Source organism: Drosophila navojoa, chromosome 6 (assembly GCF_054131105.1).
Source record: "Drosophila navojoa isolate 15081-1374.11 chromosome 6, UAZ_NAV_1.0, whole genome shotgun sequence".
Taxonomy (NCBI): Eukaryota; Metazoa; Arthropoda; class Insecta; order Diptera; family Drosophilidae; genus Drosophila; species Drosophila navojoa.
Window position 1 is genome coordinate 1,543,502 of NC_142894.1, and position 18,373 is coordinate 1,561,874.

Here is an 18,373-nt window from a genome sequence, read left to right on the forward strand (position 1 = left end):
TTTGGTATATATACGTGAGTTGACCTCCCAAGTCCAACAAGCTATAGTGGATATATGTCCGCCCAAAGGGGGCGTGGCAAACCGCAAAACTTTATATCTCCTACAGTTTAAGAGCTAGAAGCTTCAAATTTGGATAGTTGAGTTACTGGTAACCTCCTCTATCGATGCTCCAAAAATAATTGTCACGCCTCTTTGGGGGCGTGGCATATCGAAAAATACCCTGTAATTTTCACATTTTTTGAGCGTAAGCATTCAAATTTTGCTTTTACGTTACAGTTAGCTCTTTCTAAGAACTGGCCAAAAATGAGGTGTCTACGGCCATTAGGGGCGTGGCAATCGGCATTTGTAGTATCAAATTGCGACATTTATATGCTTGAGCTATCTATGTATGTACATGTATATACAAATAGGCTTAATAGGCATTGATAAGACGGAAGGAAACATTTTTATCAAATTTAAAAATAAAATTTAAATATTTAAAAAATATAAAAGAAGCTAAAATAACAAAATATGCAATTTACAAAAAAGAGTTTTCCGCGGGATTTGAACTCGCACCCAAGTCATGTTTGTGAAAAGAAGAAAAACAAATTGAACCGGCGCCTTTGCTGACAGCGCCACCACCTACTGTCGACGATTGCAATTAAAATGAAATCCAAAAATAAGATTCTTGTTATGAGAGTAGCGGATGGTAAATTCAAGAACAAAGCAAAAACAAATCAGTCTCATTTCAACGCATGTATGTATTTATGTGTACTCGCATACACACATACAAATGAGCGCGTGCATAGGAAAGGCTGGAATGCTTGATGCTACATATGCGTGCAGACTTATGTACATACATATACATGCATAAATGCGTACATACATATATGAGGGCTATTTAAGAAGAAACAAATTTAAACTTATAAAATTTTTTAATTAGAAAAAAGAATAAAATAAGTATCTATTATATAAAAAACCAAATATGTATGAAAAAAATACACAATATTAATGGGACCTTGAACCTCCGCCGCTGTAACATAACTTGCGACGCCTCTATCACCCACGCTATCGTTTTGCTTGACAATCTGGTAGCTAAAATACAATAAACTAATAACAGAGCGTCATCTGACAAAACTACAATAACAGCTAGAAAATCCAGAAATCAATCGCAATTCTTAGAATGCTAAAAAGCGCGCTTTTGTAATGTAAGCAAACGCTTAAGAATCTGCAATAGGTGTGACCGAAAGCTATTAACGAAAATTACCATACATTTGTACTCAAAAAGTGCACGATCAATATAATAATTATCGATTACTCGATAAAAATTACCAAAAGCTACAATATAATCAAAAATCATAATTGTTTTGTACTAAATTTTTTAAAGCCAAAATAAATTTGAAATAAGAATAAATGCCCCTTTGTAAACATAGCATCATGTATACGGACTGTGAATGAGTATTCCGCAGTCGGTAGCGCCCGACTGCAACGTTCTTACTTGTTTTAATTTTATTTTATTATATTCGTTTGTTTACAATCTTATTATACTACAAAATGCAAGTTTAGTGTTGGCTCGAATAGCGCGCGATGCTTGCGGGACGGCCTACTTAGCCTGGTACAGTTCGTCTTCTTATTCGATCGACTCTGCGCTGCTCCATCATCACTGTGGCCGCGAAGGTGCTTGTTAGTTTCCAAGCTTCCTCCGATTCCAGCATGGCGTTGACTATGTTGTCCGCTCTGATGGAGCGGCCCAGTGCCTCTTCTAGACGACGCCTCTCCTCCAGGAACCGTCCACATACGAAAAGAATGTGGTTGGCGTTTTCCACATGCCCTCGCCCGCACCAGGGGCACTCGTCAGTTTCCTCGTGACCAAAACGCTTCAAGTAGCTCCGAAAGCATCCATAGCCCGAGAGGATCTGCGTAAGATAGAAGTTAACCTCGCCGTGTTTGCGGTTAACCCATGGTTCGAGCTCCGGAATGAGCTTGTGCGTCCACCGCCCTTTGGCTGAGCTATTCCACTTCCTTTGCTATCGTACAATGCTGTTCGCCCTGATAGCCTTGTGTCGCACAGGCGCGTGCGAATTCCGCTCCACGGCTACGGAGACCAGGTACTCCAGTGGCAACATGCCGGCTATGACAAGCACGGCATCATCAGAGATAGTCCTGAAAGCGCAGCTGACTCTGATTGCACTCAGTCTGTAGACAGCGCAAATTTCCCGGCTGTATCTCGGCGTTGCCATCGCTCTTGACCACATTGGCGCAGCATAGAGGATGACAGACAGAAGTCGTTGCTGTTTAGGTCCCCGCGTGTTAAGCATAATTCTTGAGAGAGCTCTGCAAGAATCAGCTGCCTTTTTATGCACATATTCTAAGTACTTAATCGCACTCTTTGACGCGATGCTGACGATGCCTATCCTTATATTTGCAGTCTCCACTTTCTTGCGACTAGGACGACTTCCACCTTGTGCGCCGCAAGCTCGAGCCCAGCTCCTGTCAACCAGCTTCGTATGCGTTTGATACTGATACTTTCGCTGTGTGCCTATGTGTGGTGTGTGTGTGGTGTGTATGTGCGTGTGTGTTCGTGTGTGTGTGCGTGTGGTGTGTGTGTGTGTGTGTGTGGTGTGAGTGTGTGTGCGAATTATTGAAATACCAGTTGCTTGAAGGGTTCAGAGGATCTCGTAGTCGAGCAGTTTCGAAGTCTCTTATGCCCTTCACTTTCTTGCGCGCGTGCATGCGCGCTCGATTCTGCGCGCGTATTCTGTATTTTTTTTTTAAATCAAGTCAATACATGTTCTTTATTGGTGATATAAAATATTGGATACAATTTTATTCACTTTAACAATTCTTATCTACAATCTGTTATGGTTGTACTGATTGCCTTGCAGCTGGGATATGCAAAAGTATGTTTATATTATGCAGCTGGGATGTCATAATAATAGGTTATGTTTACAATATTGGAGTTAAGTGGTTTGTAAGAAGTGTCCGAAATTCTTATGACACTTCTGGTCTTGGATTTTCTAATTCTCGTGAATTTTATGGTTAATGGATTTTCTACATTAAAGAAGAATGTAGACCTTTTGTGTCAATTATCGTTATAGGTAATGAGCTAATGGTATGGTGTGAGCTGATGCTGTGGGAAGTTATGCTGAAGGCATAACTCCTCCCCTCTTAGAGTATGAATTCTCCTGCATTCTTTTTATACCCTAAACCCATTGAAAATGGGAAATCAGGGTATAATGGTTTTGTTAAAATGTATGTAACAGGCAGAAGGAGGCGTGGCAGACCCCACAAAGTATATATATTCTTGATCAGGGCGACGAGCTGAGTCGATTTAGCCCTGTCCGTTTGTCTGTCCGTCCGTCCGTCCGTCCGTCCGTATGTTTGAACGCGTCGATTTCAGAAGATATAAGAGCTAGAGACTTCAACTTTAAAATGTCCATAAATACAGCGCGCATACCGTGTTTATCACTAAAAAACGATAACTCATTCCGATACTTTTTTATCGATAAAAACCCTTATCGAAGATCACTTAAAAAATTATATCTCCTACATCTTTCAAGCTAGAGTCTGCAAATTTAAAATGTATATAAAGATGTATTTTATATAATTTCGGTTTTTGTTCAAATTTACCTCCCGCCTCTATATCCACCCCCTCACCGTCATATTTGTAAAAGTCGTATATCAAATACTAGAAACTTGTGCTTCGGTATACACATACATTTAAACATTATGATTACTTTCTGAAAGTTTCATTACGATCGTACGTCTAGAAATTAAATTATTCAACAAATAAGTTTTCATTATATTGCCAAACATGCAGCGCAACCCAAGCGCAATCGCCGGTATATGTGAGTGTGTGTGTATGCGTGTGTTTGTTTGTATGTGTATGTGTGTGCATGTGTTTGTTTGTATTCGTGTGTGTGTGTGCTAATTATTATTCAAATATTAGTTGCTTGGAGGGTTCAGGGGATCTCGTAGTCGAGCAGTCTCGACTAGAGCTTTCTTACTTGTTAAATTAATATTAATGCTTTGCCTTTTGCAACACAAGACATATAACAATGACTAAAATTATATCCATAATACTATTTTTTTTTCTCATATTTCAATGCTGTGATTTCTATTAAATTCTCAAAATTTCTTATTGTTAAATGATTAAAATATAGTGTTTTTATAAGTTTGATTTAATAATTCTATTGAATAAAAAAATGTATGCTAAAATTATATTTTTTCAATTGAAAATGTTTCTTTTAAAATTTTTGTTTTACAATTTCCAAATTTTATAAGATTATTTCCATTTGATATAATATTTCGTTTGACACTATTATAATTTAGTTTTTATTTTCTTGCATTTTTATACCCTGAATTCATTGAAAATGTGAACTTAGGATATAATGTTTTTGTGAAAATGTATGTAACAGGCAGAAGGAAGCGCGGCAGACTGACTGGCAGCTGAGTCGATATAGCCCTGTCCGTCCGTCTCTCCGTATAAACGTCGAGATCTCAGAAGATATAAGAGCTAGAGAGCATACTCGTGTTTACCATACGCAGTCCGAGTTTGCTTTATTTTTTCGATAACTCATCCGATAACTTTTTTATCGAGAATAATCGTAAAATTGATTTGATCTTTTTAACCTCATTTAAAGACTATTAGATCTGGAGACTTCAGAGTTACTGTGTATATATGTAATGAATACAAATATTTTGTAATTTAAAGATTTTGGATACCCGCCCCCTTCGCTCCAGTCTACAGTCTATGTCTACAGTTATTTAACAAATAAATTCTCATAATATTGCCCACACTGCAGCGCAGCCCAAGCGCAGTCGCTGCTTACTGCGCAGTTAGCAGAGTGCGGGCTTATGTGGGCGTGCGGATGCATGTGTTGCAAAATGATTAGAATATCAGCTTGGAGGGTTCAGGGTATCTCCTAGTTTAGCAGTCTCTATTAGAGCCTCTTTTATCTTCTGAGATCGACGCGTTCAAACATACGGACAGACGGACGGCCGGACAGACGGACAGGGACAAATCGACTCGTCGCCCTGATCAAGAATATATATACTTTGTGTTGTCTGCCACGCCTCCTTCTACATGTTACATACTACTTTAACAAAACCATTATACTCTGATTTTCCATTTTCAATGGGTTCAGGGTATAAACATGTATATTGCAAGTTCGCAGTTGCTAATAAAAATACCGTTTTTCAGGAATTCATGTACGTCTCTATTAAATACATATCAAGCTTATCGATAACTCATCCCTTATTATGTTATCGATAAAAACCTTATCGAAAATCAGTTATAAAATTATATCTCGGACGTCTTTAAAAGAAGGATCTCCAAATTTAAAATATATATTAAGATGCCTTTTATAAAATTTTGATCTTTGTTAAAATTTACACTCCACCCGCTCACCTCTACGTTTGGAAAAGGCGTTTTTCAAATACGCATTTTAATGCTATAAAAATTTCATGAAGATAGTCCATCCACAAAGTTATTAACAATTACGTTCCCATAGCAATAACAATGCGTGCGTGCGTATGCCTGTGTGAATAATTATCGAAATGTCAATTGCTTGAAGGATTCAGGCGATTTCGTAGTCGAGCAGTCTTGACGCTCTTGCTGCCTGTAGCAATTTCAAAGCCCAACATTTGCATTCGGTCGATCTTGTAAAGTGCTCACATACATACATATGTATATACATTTGATTGTGTGTACGCATGGGATGCGATGCTAACAATTATGGTATCTCACTTGTAGAAGCGTTTGTAACTGTTTTTTGTATTCTTTCGTCAGTGCCAATGCTGCAATTAGAACAAGTAAGAAGACTCTAGTTGAGACTGCTCGAGTAGGAGATACCCTGAACCCTCCAAGCTGATATTCTTATCATTCTGCACTTTTTTTATGCACGCACACATACATACATAGGCACCCACCCTCACGCGCCCGCGCTCTTCTAACTGCGCAGTCAGCAGCGACTGCGCTTGGGCTGCGCTGCAGTGTGGGCAATAGTATGAGAATTTACTTGGTGAATAACTTCTTTTGTAAACATACGATCTTAATGAAATTTTCAGGGCGTAATTATATGGTCAAAATGTGTGTACATTCCAAAGCACAATTCTCTAGTACTTACAAATCGGGGGCGAAGGGGGCGTGGTATCCAAAATATGTTGATTCGTTCATACGGACAGACGGACGGACAGACGGACAGGGCTATATCGACTCAGCTCGTCGTGCTGATTAAGAATATATATACTTTATGGGGTCTGCGATGATTCCTTCTGCCTGTTACATACTTTTTCACAAAAACATTGTACCCTGATTTCCCATTTTCAATGGGTTCGGGGTATAAAAAAGCAATAGCTCCATAGAGATCAAACAAAATCAAATTTATTAAACCAACCAAAAACACTTTAGAGTCGTATAACTGAAATTATTTTTCATTAACTTGAAACAATAATTCGTTAGAAACTAAAAACTCAAATTCACTATGTGCTAGAGCGTTAAAAAAACAACTCAAAATTTGACGAATTCAAGATATAATTTAAACGTATTTCCTAGCTCTTATATACCTAACAGAGAATCTAAAAACTACTTACAGTCACTGGAAGGGTACATTTTCCCAAGTGCACAGATGTGTATACAAGTGTCCCTTTTTTTAGATCATTGGGCCCAGGCACATTACATTTACATATACTTGCGCCTGAGGTCGCTGAATTGGTCTCTGAAACCACTGACCAGACAACACATAGACTAGACATGTAGAACAAATTTTTCTACAGCTCGAAACTGTTAAGTTGACGTACCACTATACTTCGTATTTGCTTGGGTTGACTATCAGAAGGAATTAAAACAAAAAAGTTTAGTACCTTATAAAGACCAGTATACAAAATAGAATGCGATTTTCGATCCCTTGTACCAGTTCATATTTTTAGATACATATAGAGGTGAATGCCAATAAAAAAAAAAACTTCTACTTACATAAATACATATAAGCGCGCCTCTTCAATTCGAACCCAAAATCATTCGGACAATTCTTAGTTGAGGTAGGCAGCCAATGTTCACGTCCCATGCATATACACAGGCACATACACACACACACACACACATGTAAAAGCACATAGGCATACAAATACTTCTACAAATGATATCCCATAATTGTTCGATTCAGATCCCATTCGTACACACAATCAAATGTATATACATACATACATACATATGTATATATGTATGTGAGCACTTCACAAGATCAACCAAATGCAAATGCTTGGGACTTCAAATTGCTACAGGCAGCAAGAGCTTTGCACACAGGCATATCAATGCTCATAGTACATGTAGCAAGGGAGAGTTTGTGTGTGCATGCTCATTGCGGAAACATTTTCATTATGAGCTTCAATGCTTTCATACCCTTTTGAGAAATTATCATGAAAAAGCTAGCATTTTGTATGAACGTGGAGAGAGGGACTGAGAGAAAGAGAGTAGGACAAATGGCACATAGCTGTGCTTCATACGGAATCGAGACCGATTGAGCGCTCACAGCGCACTGTTTTTGACGTGCAGCATTTTCACTGCTCGAGCCTCCAGCGATCGTGCCGAGCAAATACGAAGTATAGTGGTACATCAACTAAACTGTTTCGAGCTGTAGAAAAATTTGTTCTACATGTCTAGTCTATGTGTTATCTGGTCAGTGCTGAAACTAAGTGATGACATGTTTATTACCTAGTGACACGCACACACACACACGCATATACAGGCGATTGCGCTTGGGTTGCGCTGCAGTGCTGGCAATATTTTGAGAATTTATTTATTAAATAATTTAATTTCTGGACGTACGATCTTACTTTCAGAACGTAATCATAATGTTTAAATGTATGTATATACCGATGCACAAATCTCTAGTATTTGAAATACGCCTTTTACAAATATGACGGTGAGGGGTGGATATAATAGAGGGGAGTAAATTTTAACAAAAATCGAAATAAAATGCATCTTAATATAAACTTAAAGTTTGGAGACTCTAGCTTTAAAGATTTAGGTGATATAATTTTATAACTGATTTTCGATAATGTTTTTTATCAATAACAAAATAACGGGATGAGTTATCGATTTTTAGTGATAAACTCAATATACTCGCGCTATGTACGGACATTAAAAAAAAATTTGAAGACTGTAGCTCTTATATCTTCTGAAATCGACGCGTTCAAACATTGTCCGTATGACGGACAGGGCCGAATCGACTCAGCTCGTCGCCTTGATCAAGAATATATATACTTTGTGGGGTCAGCCACGCCCCCTTCTGCCTGCTACATACATTTTAACAAAACCATTATACCCTGATTTCCCATTTTCAATGGGTTCAGGGTATAATACAAATTATATCGCCTACATCTCTAAAGCTAGAGTCTCAAAAAAATAAAAATATTCAAATGCATTTTAAACAATTTCCCTATCAAAATGATTAGTCAGCCAGCTTTAAAATTTTAAAATTTGAAAGCTCTAGTTCTAATGGTGTAGGAGATATAATTAAATAACTCGCTTTCGATAAGGATTTTAATCGATAATAAAATATCGGGAGTAGTTATCGATTTTTAGTGATAAGCTCGAGTCTCTAGCTCTTATATCTTCTGAGATCGACACGTTAATACACCTCGACACTTCTACTACAAAGTAAATACACTTGCCAGAAAAACTAATGTGCGACTTTGATAGAGAATATATATGATAAATAATAGTATTATTATCAATCTTTATATTTAATAACACACATTTATCAACAATTTTTTTTAAATAATATTAAACAGTTTTTTTTTTATATTTAAAATAAGAAAAAAAACAACAAAAATTTACTTAGAACAAGTAAGAAAACTCTAGTCGAGCGCTCTCGATATTACCCTGAACCAAACTAATAGAAAAGCACATTTAGTATGGTTCAAAATTAAATTTCGATGTATTTAAAAATATAAGAGAAATAGAAAACTCATTTAATCAAATATATAGAAATTTTGAATTTCCAATGGCAAAACTGAAATACATAGATTGATGCAACGCCATCTAGCAGAACTAAACAAAACTAACTACTGATGTGATTCTAAGAATGTGCTAGATGTTTGAATGCATGTACATACATACATACATACATACATATATGTGCACACGTATAGGAAAACTGCTGTTGCTGCAGCACGTGCGTTTGTTAATTGGCCAAACATTTTGTTATTTTTTAACGTCGATTAACTAAACCGAGTTTAATGAAACTTTCAGCGTATGATCTACATATTCTATTGAATAATTGACAAATTTGAAAAAAATAAAAATCATTCAGAATTAGCTACAGTGGCGTCTACCTTGATTGATGTTTTTAATCGATAACAAAAGATCGGGAATAGTTTTCGATTTTTATACCCTGAACCCATTGAAAATGGGAAATCAGGGTATAATGGTTTTGTTAAAATGTATGTAACAGGCAGAAGGAGGCGTGGCAGACCCCACAAAGTATATATATTCTTAATCAGGGCGACGAGCTGAGTCGATTTAGCCCTGTCCGTCTGTCTGTCCGTCCGTCCGTCCGTATACTTGAACGCGTCGATTTCAGAAGATATAAGAGCTAGAGACTTCAACTTTTTTTTAAAGTGTGCACAGCGCGCATATCGAGTTTATCACTAAAAAACGATAACTCATTCCGATACTTTTTTATCGATAAAAAACCTTATCGAAGATCACTTAAATAATTATATCTCCTACATCTTTACAGCAAGATGAAATTCATACAATTTTGGTTTTTGTTAAAATTTACCCCCCCACCCCTAAATCCACCCTCTCACAATCATCTTTGTAAAAGTCGTGTATCAAATACTAGAGACTTGTGCTTCGGTATCCACATACATTTAAACATCATGATTACGTTCTGAAAGTTTCATTACGATCGTACGTCTAAAAATTAAATTATTCAACAAATAAGTTCTCATAATATTGCCAACACTGCAGCGCAATAAGTTATAAATTTATTTATATTCCAATGCATTTTATACAATTTCGGTTTTTGTTATATTTTGGATACCGGCTCCAAATTCACCAGAATCCCCAGTGAAGGTCAGATGCTAGTATAGCTAATTGTGAATGATTTGACATGTTTTTTTTTAAATGCCAAATATTCAATAGAATATGTAGATCATATGCTGAAAGTTTCCTTAAATTCGGTTTAGTCAATCGACGTTAAAAAATAACATGTTTGGCCAATTAACAAGCGCACGTGCTGCAGCAACAGCAGTTTTCCAATACGTGTGCACACATACATTCAAACATCTTCTAGCACATTCTTAGAATCACATCAGCAGTTAGTTTCGTTTACTTCTGCTAGATGGCGTTGCATCAGTGAATCTAATTCAGTTTTGACATTGCAAATAAGAACAGGGGAATGGCGTCATCCTGCTGGGCGTATTGTATTTTTCTTTTAATTGCTTCAAAATTTTTATATATTTGATTAAATTTCTCTTATATTTTTTCAAAAATCGAAATTGAAATTTTAGCCATACTATATGTACATACGTTTTTATTAGTTTGCTTGTTCTTGCACATTCTTAAAGTCACATCAGCAGTTAGTTTGACTTAGATTTGGTAGATGGCGCTGTAGCAGTGAATCTATATCAGTTTTGACATTGAAAATCAGAACAGAAGGGTGGCGTCAAGGTAAAAAGCGCGGCGCTTGATCACGAGGTATCGTGTTCAAACCCAGAGCGTGTCGTAATTCTTTTTTTTAATTGTTTCAAACTTTTTATATATTTAATTAAATGAGTTTTCTATTTCATTTATATTTTTAAATACATCGAAATTGAAATTTGAACCATACTAAATGTGCTTTTCTATTAGTTTGGTTCAGGGTAGTATCTAGTCGAGCGCTCTCGACTAGAGTTTTCTTACTTGTTAAAGATATACTCGACATCCGCGCTGTATATACGCTCATTTAAAAAAAAATCAAGTCTCTAGCTATTATATCTTCTGAAATCGACGCGCTCAAACATACGGACAGATGGACGGACGGACGGAGCAAAATTTTACCCGCACGCAAAAGCGACAAAATTTTTGCAACCTGCCCGCCCGAAAATTTTTGTTGTTTTTAATTTTAATGAAAAATACTATTTTTATGCTTATATTTATTAATAATAGAAATGATATAAAAAAACACTAACTTACAAATTAGTAACATATCGAGATTTGTGCTTGACAATTTTGTGCACCTCTCATCACCTGATGACGGAAAAACCCACAGGGATGCAAAAAATATATAAATCTATCGCACTTCACGAGCTCCATCGATACTATCGATCGAGCATTTACGAAGTGGTCTGGCAACTAATGATCGAAAAAAAGTGTGCAAAATGCTTTAAACTACGTGTCCGGTCTATATGTTCTCCGGTTAGTGGTATAATTTAATTTTGTTTAAAAAAAAACATTTTTCGATGTTTCATCGATACATCGGTGTTTTTGATCGTACATCGATGACTCTCCAGCACTCCTAGAACATTTTTGCTAACACATTGTTTGGTCACATAGTTTTACGACTGAAGAGAAAAAAGAAAATGCGTAGAGCATTTCGTTCTCCACCTGTTGACTCAGTTTCGTACTCAAATTTGGTAATAACTCAAACCTACTTACGTTAAAGTGTTTATACGCTATATTTGTTCTATATTTTCTTATTACTTTTACATTTCCATAACAATTGGTAAGCGCATTTGTATACGCAGAGCCAAAAAAAATCGATGCCACAATGAAGCGTAATTTTTAATTAGAGAATGGGTTGTTTTCATATTTATTGCAGGTGGGATTTATTTTCATATTCAATCTTATTGTCGGAACTGGAGCGCTAACTCTACCAGGAGTATTTGCGAAATCAGGATGGTGTCTAAGCTCTGTTGTGATAATATTATTAGCTCTTGTAAGCTACATCACAGTAACATTTGTTATCGAAGCCATGGCTGGTGCGAATGCGATAAAAATTTGGCAGAGTCTTCAAGCTTTACGTTACAAGCGCAATTCAAATGAAGAAGAAAATGAATTATATTCGAATACAGAAAGCGAAACCGTACCCTTGACAATTCAGAATATGCAATTTCATTACTATCAACTGACACAAAAGTTTGAATTCGGTGAAATGGCAAAATTATTTTTTAATGATTGCGGGTGTACATTGTTTTACCTATGCTTTATAATTTACCTATATGGAGACTTGACCATATATTCCGCAGTGGTGGCTAAAACTTTGCGTGATGTGCTGTGGTAAGACTATTTAACTATAAACTTTACGCCCGTCCGTCTGTCCGTATGTTTGAACGCGTCGATTTCAGAAGATATAAGAGCTAGAGACTTCAACTTTTTTTTTAAATGTCCGTATATATCACGCGCATATCGAGTTTATCACTAAAAAACGATAACTCATTCCGATACTGTTTTATCGATAAAAAACCTTTTCGAAGATCACTTAAAAAAGTATATCTCCTACATCTTTCAAGCTAGAGTCTCCAAATTTAAAATGTATATTAAGATTCATTTTATACAATTTCGGTTTTTGTTAAAATTTACCCCGCACCCCTAATCCACCCCCTCACCCTCATCTTTGTAAAAGTCGTATATCAAATACTAGAGACTTGTGCTTCGGTATACACATACATTTAAACATTATGATTACGTTCTGAAAGTTTCATTACGATCGTACGTCTAGAAATTAAATTATTCAACAAATAAGTTCTCATAATATTGCCACACTGCAACGCAACCAAAGCGCAATCGCCTGTATATGCGTGTGTGTGTGGGTATGCGTGTGTTTATTTGTATATGTATGTGTGTGCGTGTATTTGTTTGTATGCGTGTGTGTGCGTGTGCGTGTGTGTGTGCTAACTATTATTGAAATATCAGTTGCTTGTAGGGTTCAGGGGATCTCGTAGTCGAGCAGTCTCGACTAGAGCTTTCTTACTTGTTTTTTTTTTGTGCTTCTGAACCAAAATATACCGTCTGTCTATATGCATATGCACGTAGGAGTTCTCAAAATGTGCCGATTCGCGAAAATATGCAACTATTTTTGTTGATAAAAGCGGCACATGCGATCACATACGAAATTATGTCAAAACTAACGCATTCTTTTTGTTATGGTTAGTGGAAAACCATGTACATCTGAAACTTTTTAATTTAAAAAAAAAAAAGCAAACAAAAAAGAATTAATTAATTTACATTTTTTTTTTTTACAGCGAACATGATCATTTAAACAACTCGGATATCTCGTTTTCTGAATTAGGCTCAATGCGTTTGCTTGGCGATGTGAAATATAATGAGAATCGTACGTGCTGGAAAGAGCATAATATATCACGTCGAATAGCGTACAGGATCATATTGATTGGATTTACTATGATTTTTGGCCCACTCGTTGTATTTAACATACAGAAAACAAAGTATTTGCAAATGCTTACTGCTATTTTTCGATTGTTGGGTAAGATGTAGAAAAAAATTCTTAAAACTTCTTCTTTATTTTCATATCTACTTTTTATTTTCATAACAGCGTTTATTTTAATGATATGCATTGCCCTCAAAATGCTCGTTACTGATGGCGTAAGAGGACATCCAGCTGTCGTAAATGTTTATGATATTCCTTCATTGTTTGGCGCCTGTGTTTACTCGTTCATGTGCCACCATTCGTTGCCCAGTTTATTGGCACCAATTAAACACAAGTCAATAGTTAAACAAATTCTTTCATACGATTACACTCTAATTTGCTCGCTTTACATAGTACTCGCGATTACAGGAATCTTTGCATTTGAATACGTTGAAGACTTGTATACTTTGAATTTTCTGCCATATAACGCTACAACCGACAGTTTATTTTCGACGTTTTTGATTGGTATCGAATATTTCCTATCCTTGTTTCCGGTACTTACGTTATCTACTAGTTATCCACTTATCGCTATTACACTTAAAAACAATCTTCAAACTTTGTTTCTCGACATGTCTCAATATAATTCATATAGCATACTGACACGAGCACTTTGCCCATTTTTATCTATTCTATTACCATTTTGTATAACATATTTCACTGAAAACCTATCTATCCTAGTGGCAATTACTGGGAGCTATGCTGGAGTGGGTATACAATATGTCATACCTGTTTGCTTGGTCTATTCTTCCCGAGTAACATGTTCTGAACTATTAGGAAGTGGGATTGTAAATCAATTTCAAAGTCCATTTCAATCAAATATATGGCTAGTAATGGTGTTAGTTTGGTCAGTATTAGCCGTATTTTTAGTATCTATTAATTTGTTTAGCTAACAGGCAACACACAATATATTAAAAATTTTGGCTGTGAAATTGATTTGTTAACTTTGGTTAATTTGGGATTAATTAAAAATTTGATATAATAAAAATGATTATTGAAACCACTGAAAAAGTATATTTTGTATTTTTTTTAGTTTTGTAAGTCTGTAGCAAACAAATCTACAACTTAGTGTAATAATAATATATAATAATAATTGTAGCACTTTGCTCAAACGCTTAGTAATATATTATAACTTCGTACAAATCGTGACTATGACCTTAAAACATAACATAGTATACCTTAGAAGCTTTTAATGAGTGAGCTGACTTCAATGAAATTTAATATAACGGTAAGTTCTAATAATAATGGCTCCGCAACACAGAACACGTGCTCACATTTGACAAGCTGAAGCATCGCAACCAAAACAGGTGATGTTCACTTAAGGTTGAAGTTGTGCACCGCCCGTATTCATCCAATGCACTATGGGTAAAAAGCCTGAAGAAACATACTATTACGATTTTTTTATAATTTCTGATTTTTTATTTTTTTAAATAGAGCCACGTCCCCACCTCTTTCGCTTATAGCGTCCATGCGGTCATTGCAACTAAAATTCTAGTCCCAGACAAGCTTTTATGGGCTAACCGTGATTATTATAGCTAATATAAACTGGAAGTATACAGGTGTCAAATATTTGATGCCCATGCACCAAAATGTAATGGATAGCAAAAATATTATATATCAAATATTATATAACAAACACAAATTGAATGTTTTCTCACACAGAGCTTTAAGTTTCACGGAGTTCACCTTATGCTCGTAAGAGATAGCAGTTAATATTATATAAACGATTTTTAAGATTTCTTGGTCAAAATTTAAAATGGCAGAAATGGGGGTACATTTTAATAAAAACTGAAATTGTATAAAATGCATCTCAATATACATTTTAAATTTGGAGACTCTATCTTTAAAAATGTGGAAGATATAATTTTATAATAATTATTGAAATGTCAATTGCTCGAAGGGTTCAGGCGATCTCGTAGTCGAGCAGTCTCGACGCTCTTGCTGCCTGTAGCAATTTCAAAGCCCAACATTTGCATTTGTAAAGTGCTCATATATGTACATACATATGTATATACATTTGATTGTGTGTACGCATGGGATGCGATGCTAACAATTATGGTATCTCATTTGTAGAAGCGTTTGTAACTGTTTTCTGTGTTCTTTGGTCAGTGCTAATGCTGCAATCAGAAAAAGATCGATAACAGCGGTATATACCGTACACTTCTTTTAAATGTTAATTTTCTTGTTAATTATCTATAAATATAAAAGAGAGTTGTGAAAAGTTTTCCAGCACTTATAACTCGAGATCTGCTGGACCAATTTTCATGGTTTTTGATTTGTTGGATTTGTCTCCGCTACGAGTAGGATAGCAGATCTTAAAAATACTGAAAAAATTTTACGAATACTTGAAAAACGCGGTTTTTCCCTAAAGATTCAAATTTCCATTGATACTCAGTAGGCTTTTTAACAGTGACAGTTTTCGGTCCTGCTCTCATATCATACAATAGTATAGAAGTAAATAAACAAATGTAGTCAGTCAGTCTACGGCACAGCCTCAGGCGAACCTGACTATTCATAAAAAAGCTAATTTTATAAAAATAAAAATTTTTTTGTCTCAGACATTAGTTTGTGTAAATTATTCATATTTATATATCTCGATTGTTTTGTGGGTTTGTGCGAGTGCATATTCAGTATTACTATTAGTAAAAATACCGCGTCCTAGAAGATCTAATCTTTCTCGGCGAACCCATAATGCAATTAGGCACCGGAATAACGCGAGCCAATTATCTGTCGAAGAACGAGAAATCGCCCGAGAAAGGCGCCACGTTAGTTCCCAGCAAGGAAGGGCCTTAATTCGTGCTTCTCAAAGAGAGGCAGCCCGTGAAACGGCAAATAATAAAAATAAAAATAAGAAACGGTTCAAGGATTTTATTATCTGGCGATTTCCGACAAACACTACCAGTAATTCCAAGATCTACTGCTGCCGACGAAATAAACGCTTGCCTCAAAGCATCAAATCTGTTGCGATATGTAACCAAACTTCAACTGTCAGTAAATATGAGAGTTGCATTGTTGAACGATCTATCTGCTGATGATTTCTCGAAGCAATTGCTGAATATCGGTAATGGCCGTATTCCTGTTGACGAATCGAGTGGTTTGATTTCATTTCCTCAAAATTTCGTCTCATTAAAAGATGAGCTTATCAACAAAGTATTTCCGAATATCATTGCTCTCCACAAAAATACTAAATAGTTAAGTGAGCGAGCAATTTCGGCGGCTAAAAATAAAGATGTGGATGACCTTAATCTTATAATTCAAAATAAAATCGTTGGTACTCTGTATTCATTCAAATCTATCGACTGTGTAACAAACGAAGAAGCCACTAATTATCCAACTGAATTTTTGAACTCCTTGGATGTGCCTGGTTTACCACCGCGCAATTTACAACTGAAGGTTGGCTCGGTAGTTATCATGCTTAGAAATTTAAACCAACCAAAAATGTGCAATGGAACGCGTTTGGTGATAAGAAAACTGATGAGCAATGTGATTCACGCGTCGATACTCAAAGGAAAATTTAAAAATTAGGAAGTTCTTATTCCTAGGATTCCGATGATCCCAACAGATATGCCCTTTGAGTTTAAACGAATTCAATTCCCGATTCGTCTTGCCTTCGCCATGACGATCAACAAATCACAGGGCCAATCTTTGACTATTTGTGGCCTCAATCTAGAAAATGCGTGTTTTTCTCATAGTCAATTGTACGTGACATGCTCACATGTTGGCAAAACCAAAAAACAAAGAATGTCGTTTACAACAAGGTGCTTGAATGAAAATCCGATTAATAAATAAATCAGTATATCCCAACCTGAACATAGCTTTCAACAATTTGTTACCTAGAAATAATGGATAGGGCAATGCAACGTTTGCCGGGCCAGCTAGTCTATTATAATGCTTATATTAGTTAAGAATTCTTAATTGGCAACCATTTGAAGATAAAAACAAGTAAGAAAGCTCTAGTCGAGACTGCTCGACTACGAGATCCCCTGAACCCTACAAGCAACTGATATTTCAAAAATAATTAGCAAACACACACGCACACACACACACACACGCATACAAACAAATACATGCACACACACACGCATACAAACAAACACACGCATACACACACTCACATATACAGGCGATTGCGCTTGGGTTGCGCTGCAGTGTGGCAATATAATGAAAACTTATTTGTTGAATAATTTCATTTCTAGACGTACGATCGTAATGAAACTTTCAGAACGTAATCATAATGTTAAAATGTATGTGTATACCGAAGCTCAAGTCTCTAGTATTTGATATACGACTTTTACAAAGATGAGGGTGAGGGGGTGGATTTAGGTGTGGGGGGTAAATTTTAACAAAAACCGAAATTGTATAAAATACATCTTTATATACATTTTAAATTTGGAGACTCTAGCTTGAAAGATGTAGGAGATATAATTATTTAAGTGATCTTCGATAAGGTTTTTTATCGATAAAAAAATATCGGAATGAGTTATCGTTTTTTAGTGATAAACTCGATCTGCGCGTGATATATACGGACATTTTAAAAAAAAAGTTGAAGTCTCTAGCTCTTATATCTTCTGAAATCGACGCGTTCATACATACGGACGGACGGACGGACGGACGGACGGACGGACGGACGGACGGACGGACGGACGGACAGACAGACGGACAGGGCCAAATCGACTCAGCTTGTCGTCCTGATCAAGAATATATATACTTTGTGGGGTCTGCCACGCCTCCTTCTGCCTGTTACATACTTTTAACAAAACCATTATACCCTGATTTCCCATTTTCAATGGGTTCAGGGTATAACAAGTAAGAAAGCTCTAGTCGAGACTGCTCGACTACGAGATCCCCTGAACCCTACAACCAACTGATATTTCAATAATAATTAGCAAACACACACGCACACACACACACACACGCATACAAACAAACACACGCACACACACGCATACAAACAAACACACGCATATACACACACTCACATA

General features: G+C 36.2%; 1 protein-coding gene and 2 long non-coding RNA genes across 3 annotated transcripts in view; all 3 read left to right on the forward strand.

Moving 5' to 3' along the window:
• Positions 1 to 8,560, forward strand: part of LOC149090925 (uncharacterized) — a 37,690-nt gene extending 29,130 nt beyond the window's left edge. The window contains exon 2 of the long non-coding RNA XR_016197241.1: positions 8,521 to 8,560. This is a non-coding gene — a long non-coding RNA (uncharacterized LOC149090925). The remainder of the gene's footprint in view (positions 1 to 8,520) is intronic.
• Positions 8,561 to 11,470: 2,910 nt separating this feature from the next.
• LOC108658242 (putative sodium-coupled neutral amino acid transporter 12) lies at positions 11,471 to 14,402 on the forward strand. Its single transcript, XM_089262936.1, has 4 exons — positions 11,471 to 11,604; positions 11,790 to 12,247; positions 13,213 to 13,451; positions 13,521 to 14,402. Exons 1-4 carry the CDS (start codon positions 11,551 to 11,553, stop codon positions 14,282 to 14,284), a joined length of 1,515 nt encoding a protein of 504 aa, XP_089119062.1. The 5' UTR covers positions 11,471 to 11,550; the 3' UTR covers positions 14,285 to 14,402.
• Positions 14,403 to 16,544: 2,142 nt separating this feature from the next.
• The window catches only part of LOC149090926 (uncharacterized), a 63,020-nt gene continuing 61,191 nt past the window's right edge, over positions 16,545 to 18,373 (forward strand). The window contains exon 1 of the long non-coding RNA XR_016197239.1: positions 16,545 to 17,089. This is a non-coding gene — a long non-coding RNA (uncharacterized LOC149090926). The remainder of the gene's footprint in view (positions 17,090 to 18,373) is intronic.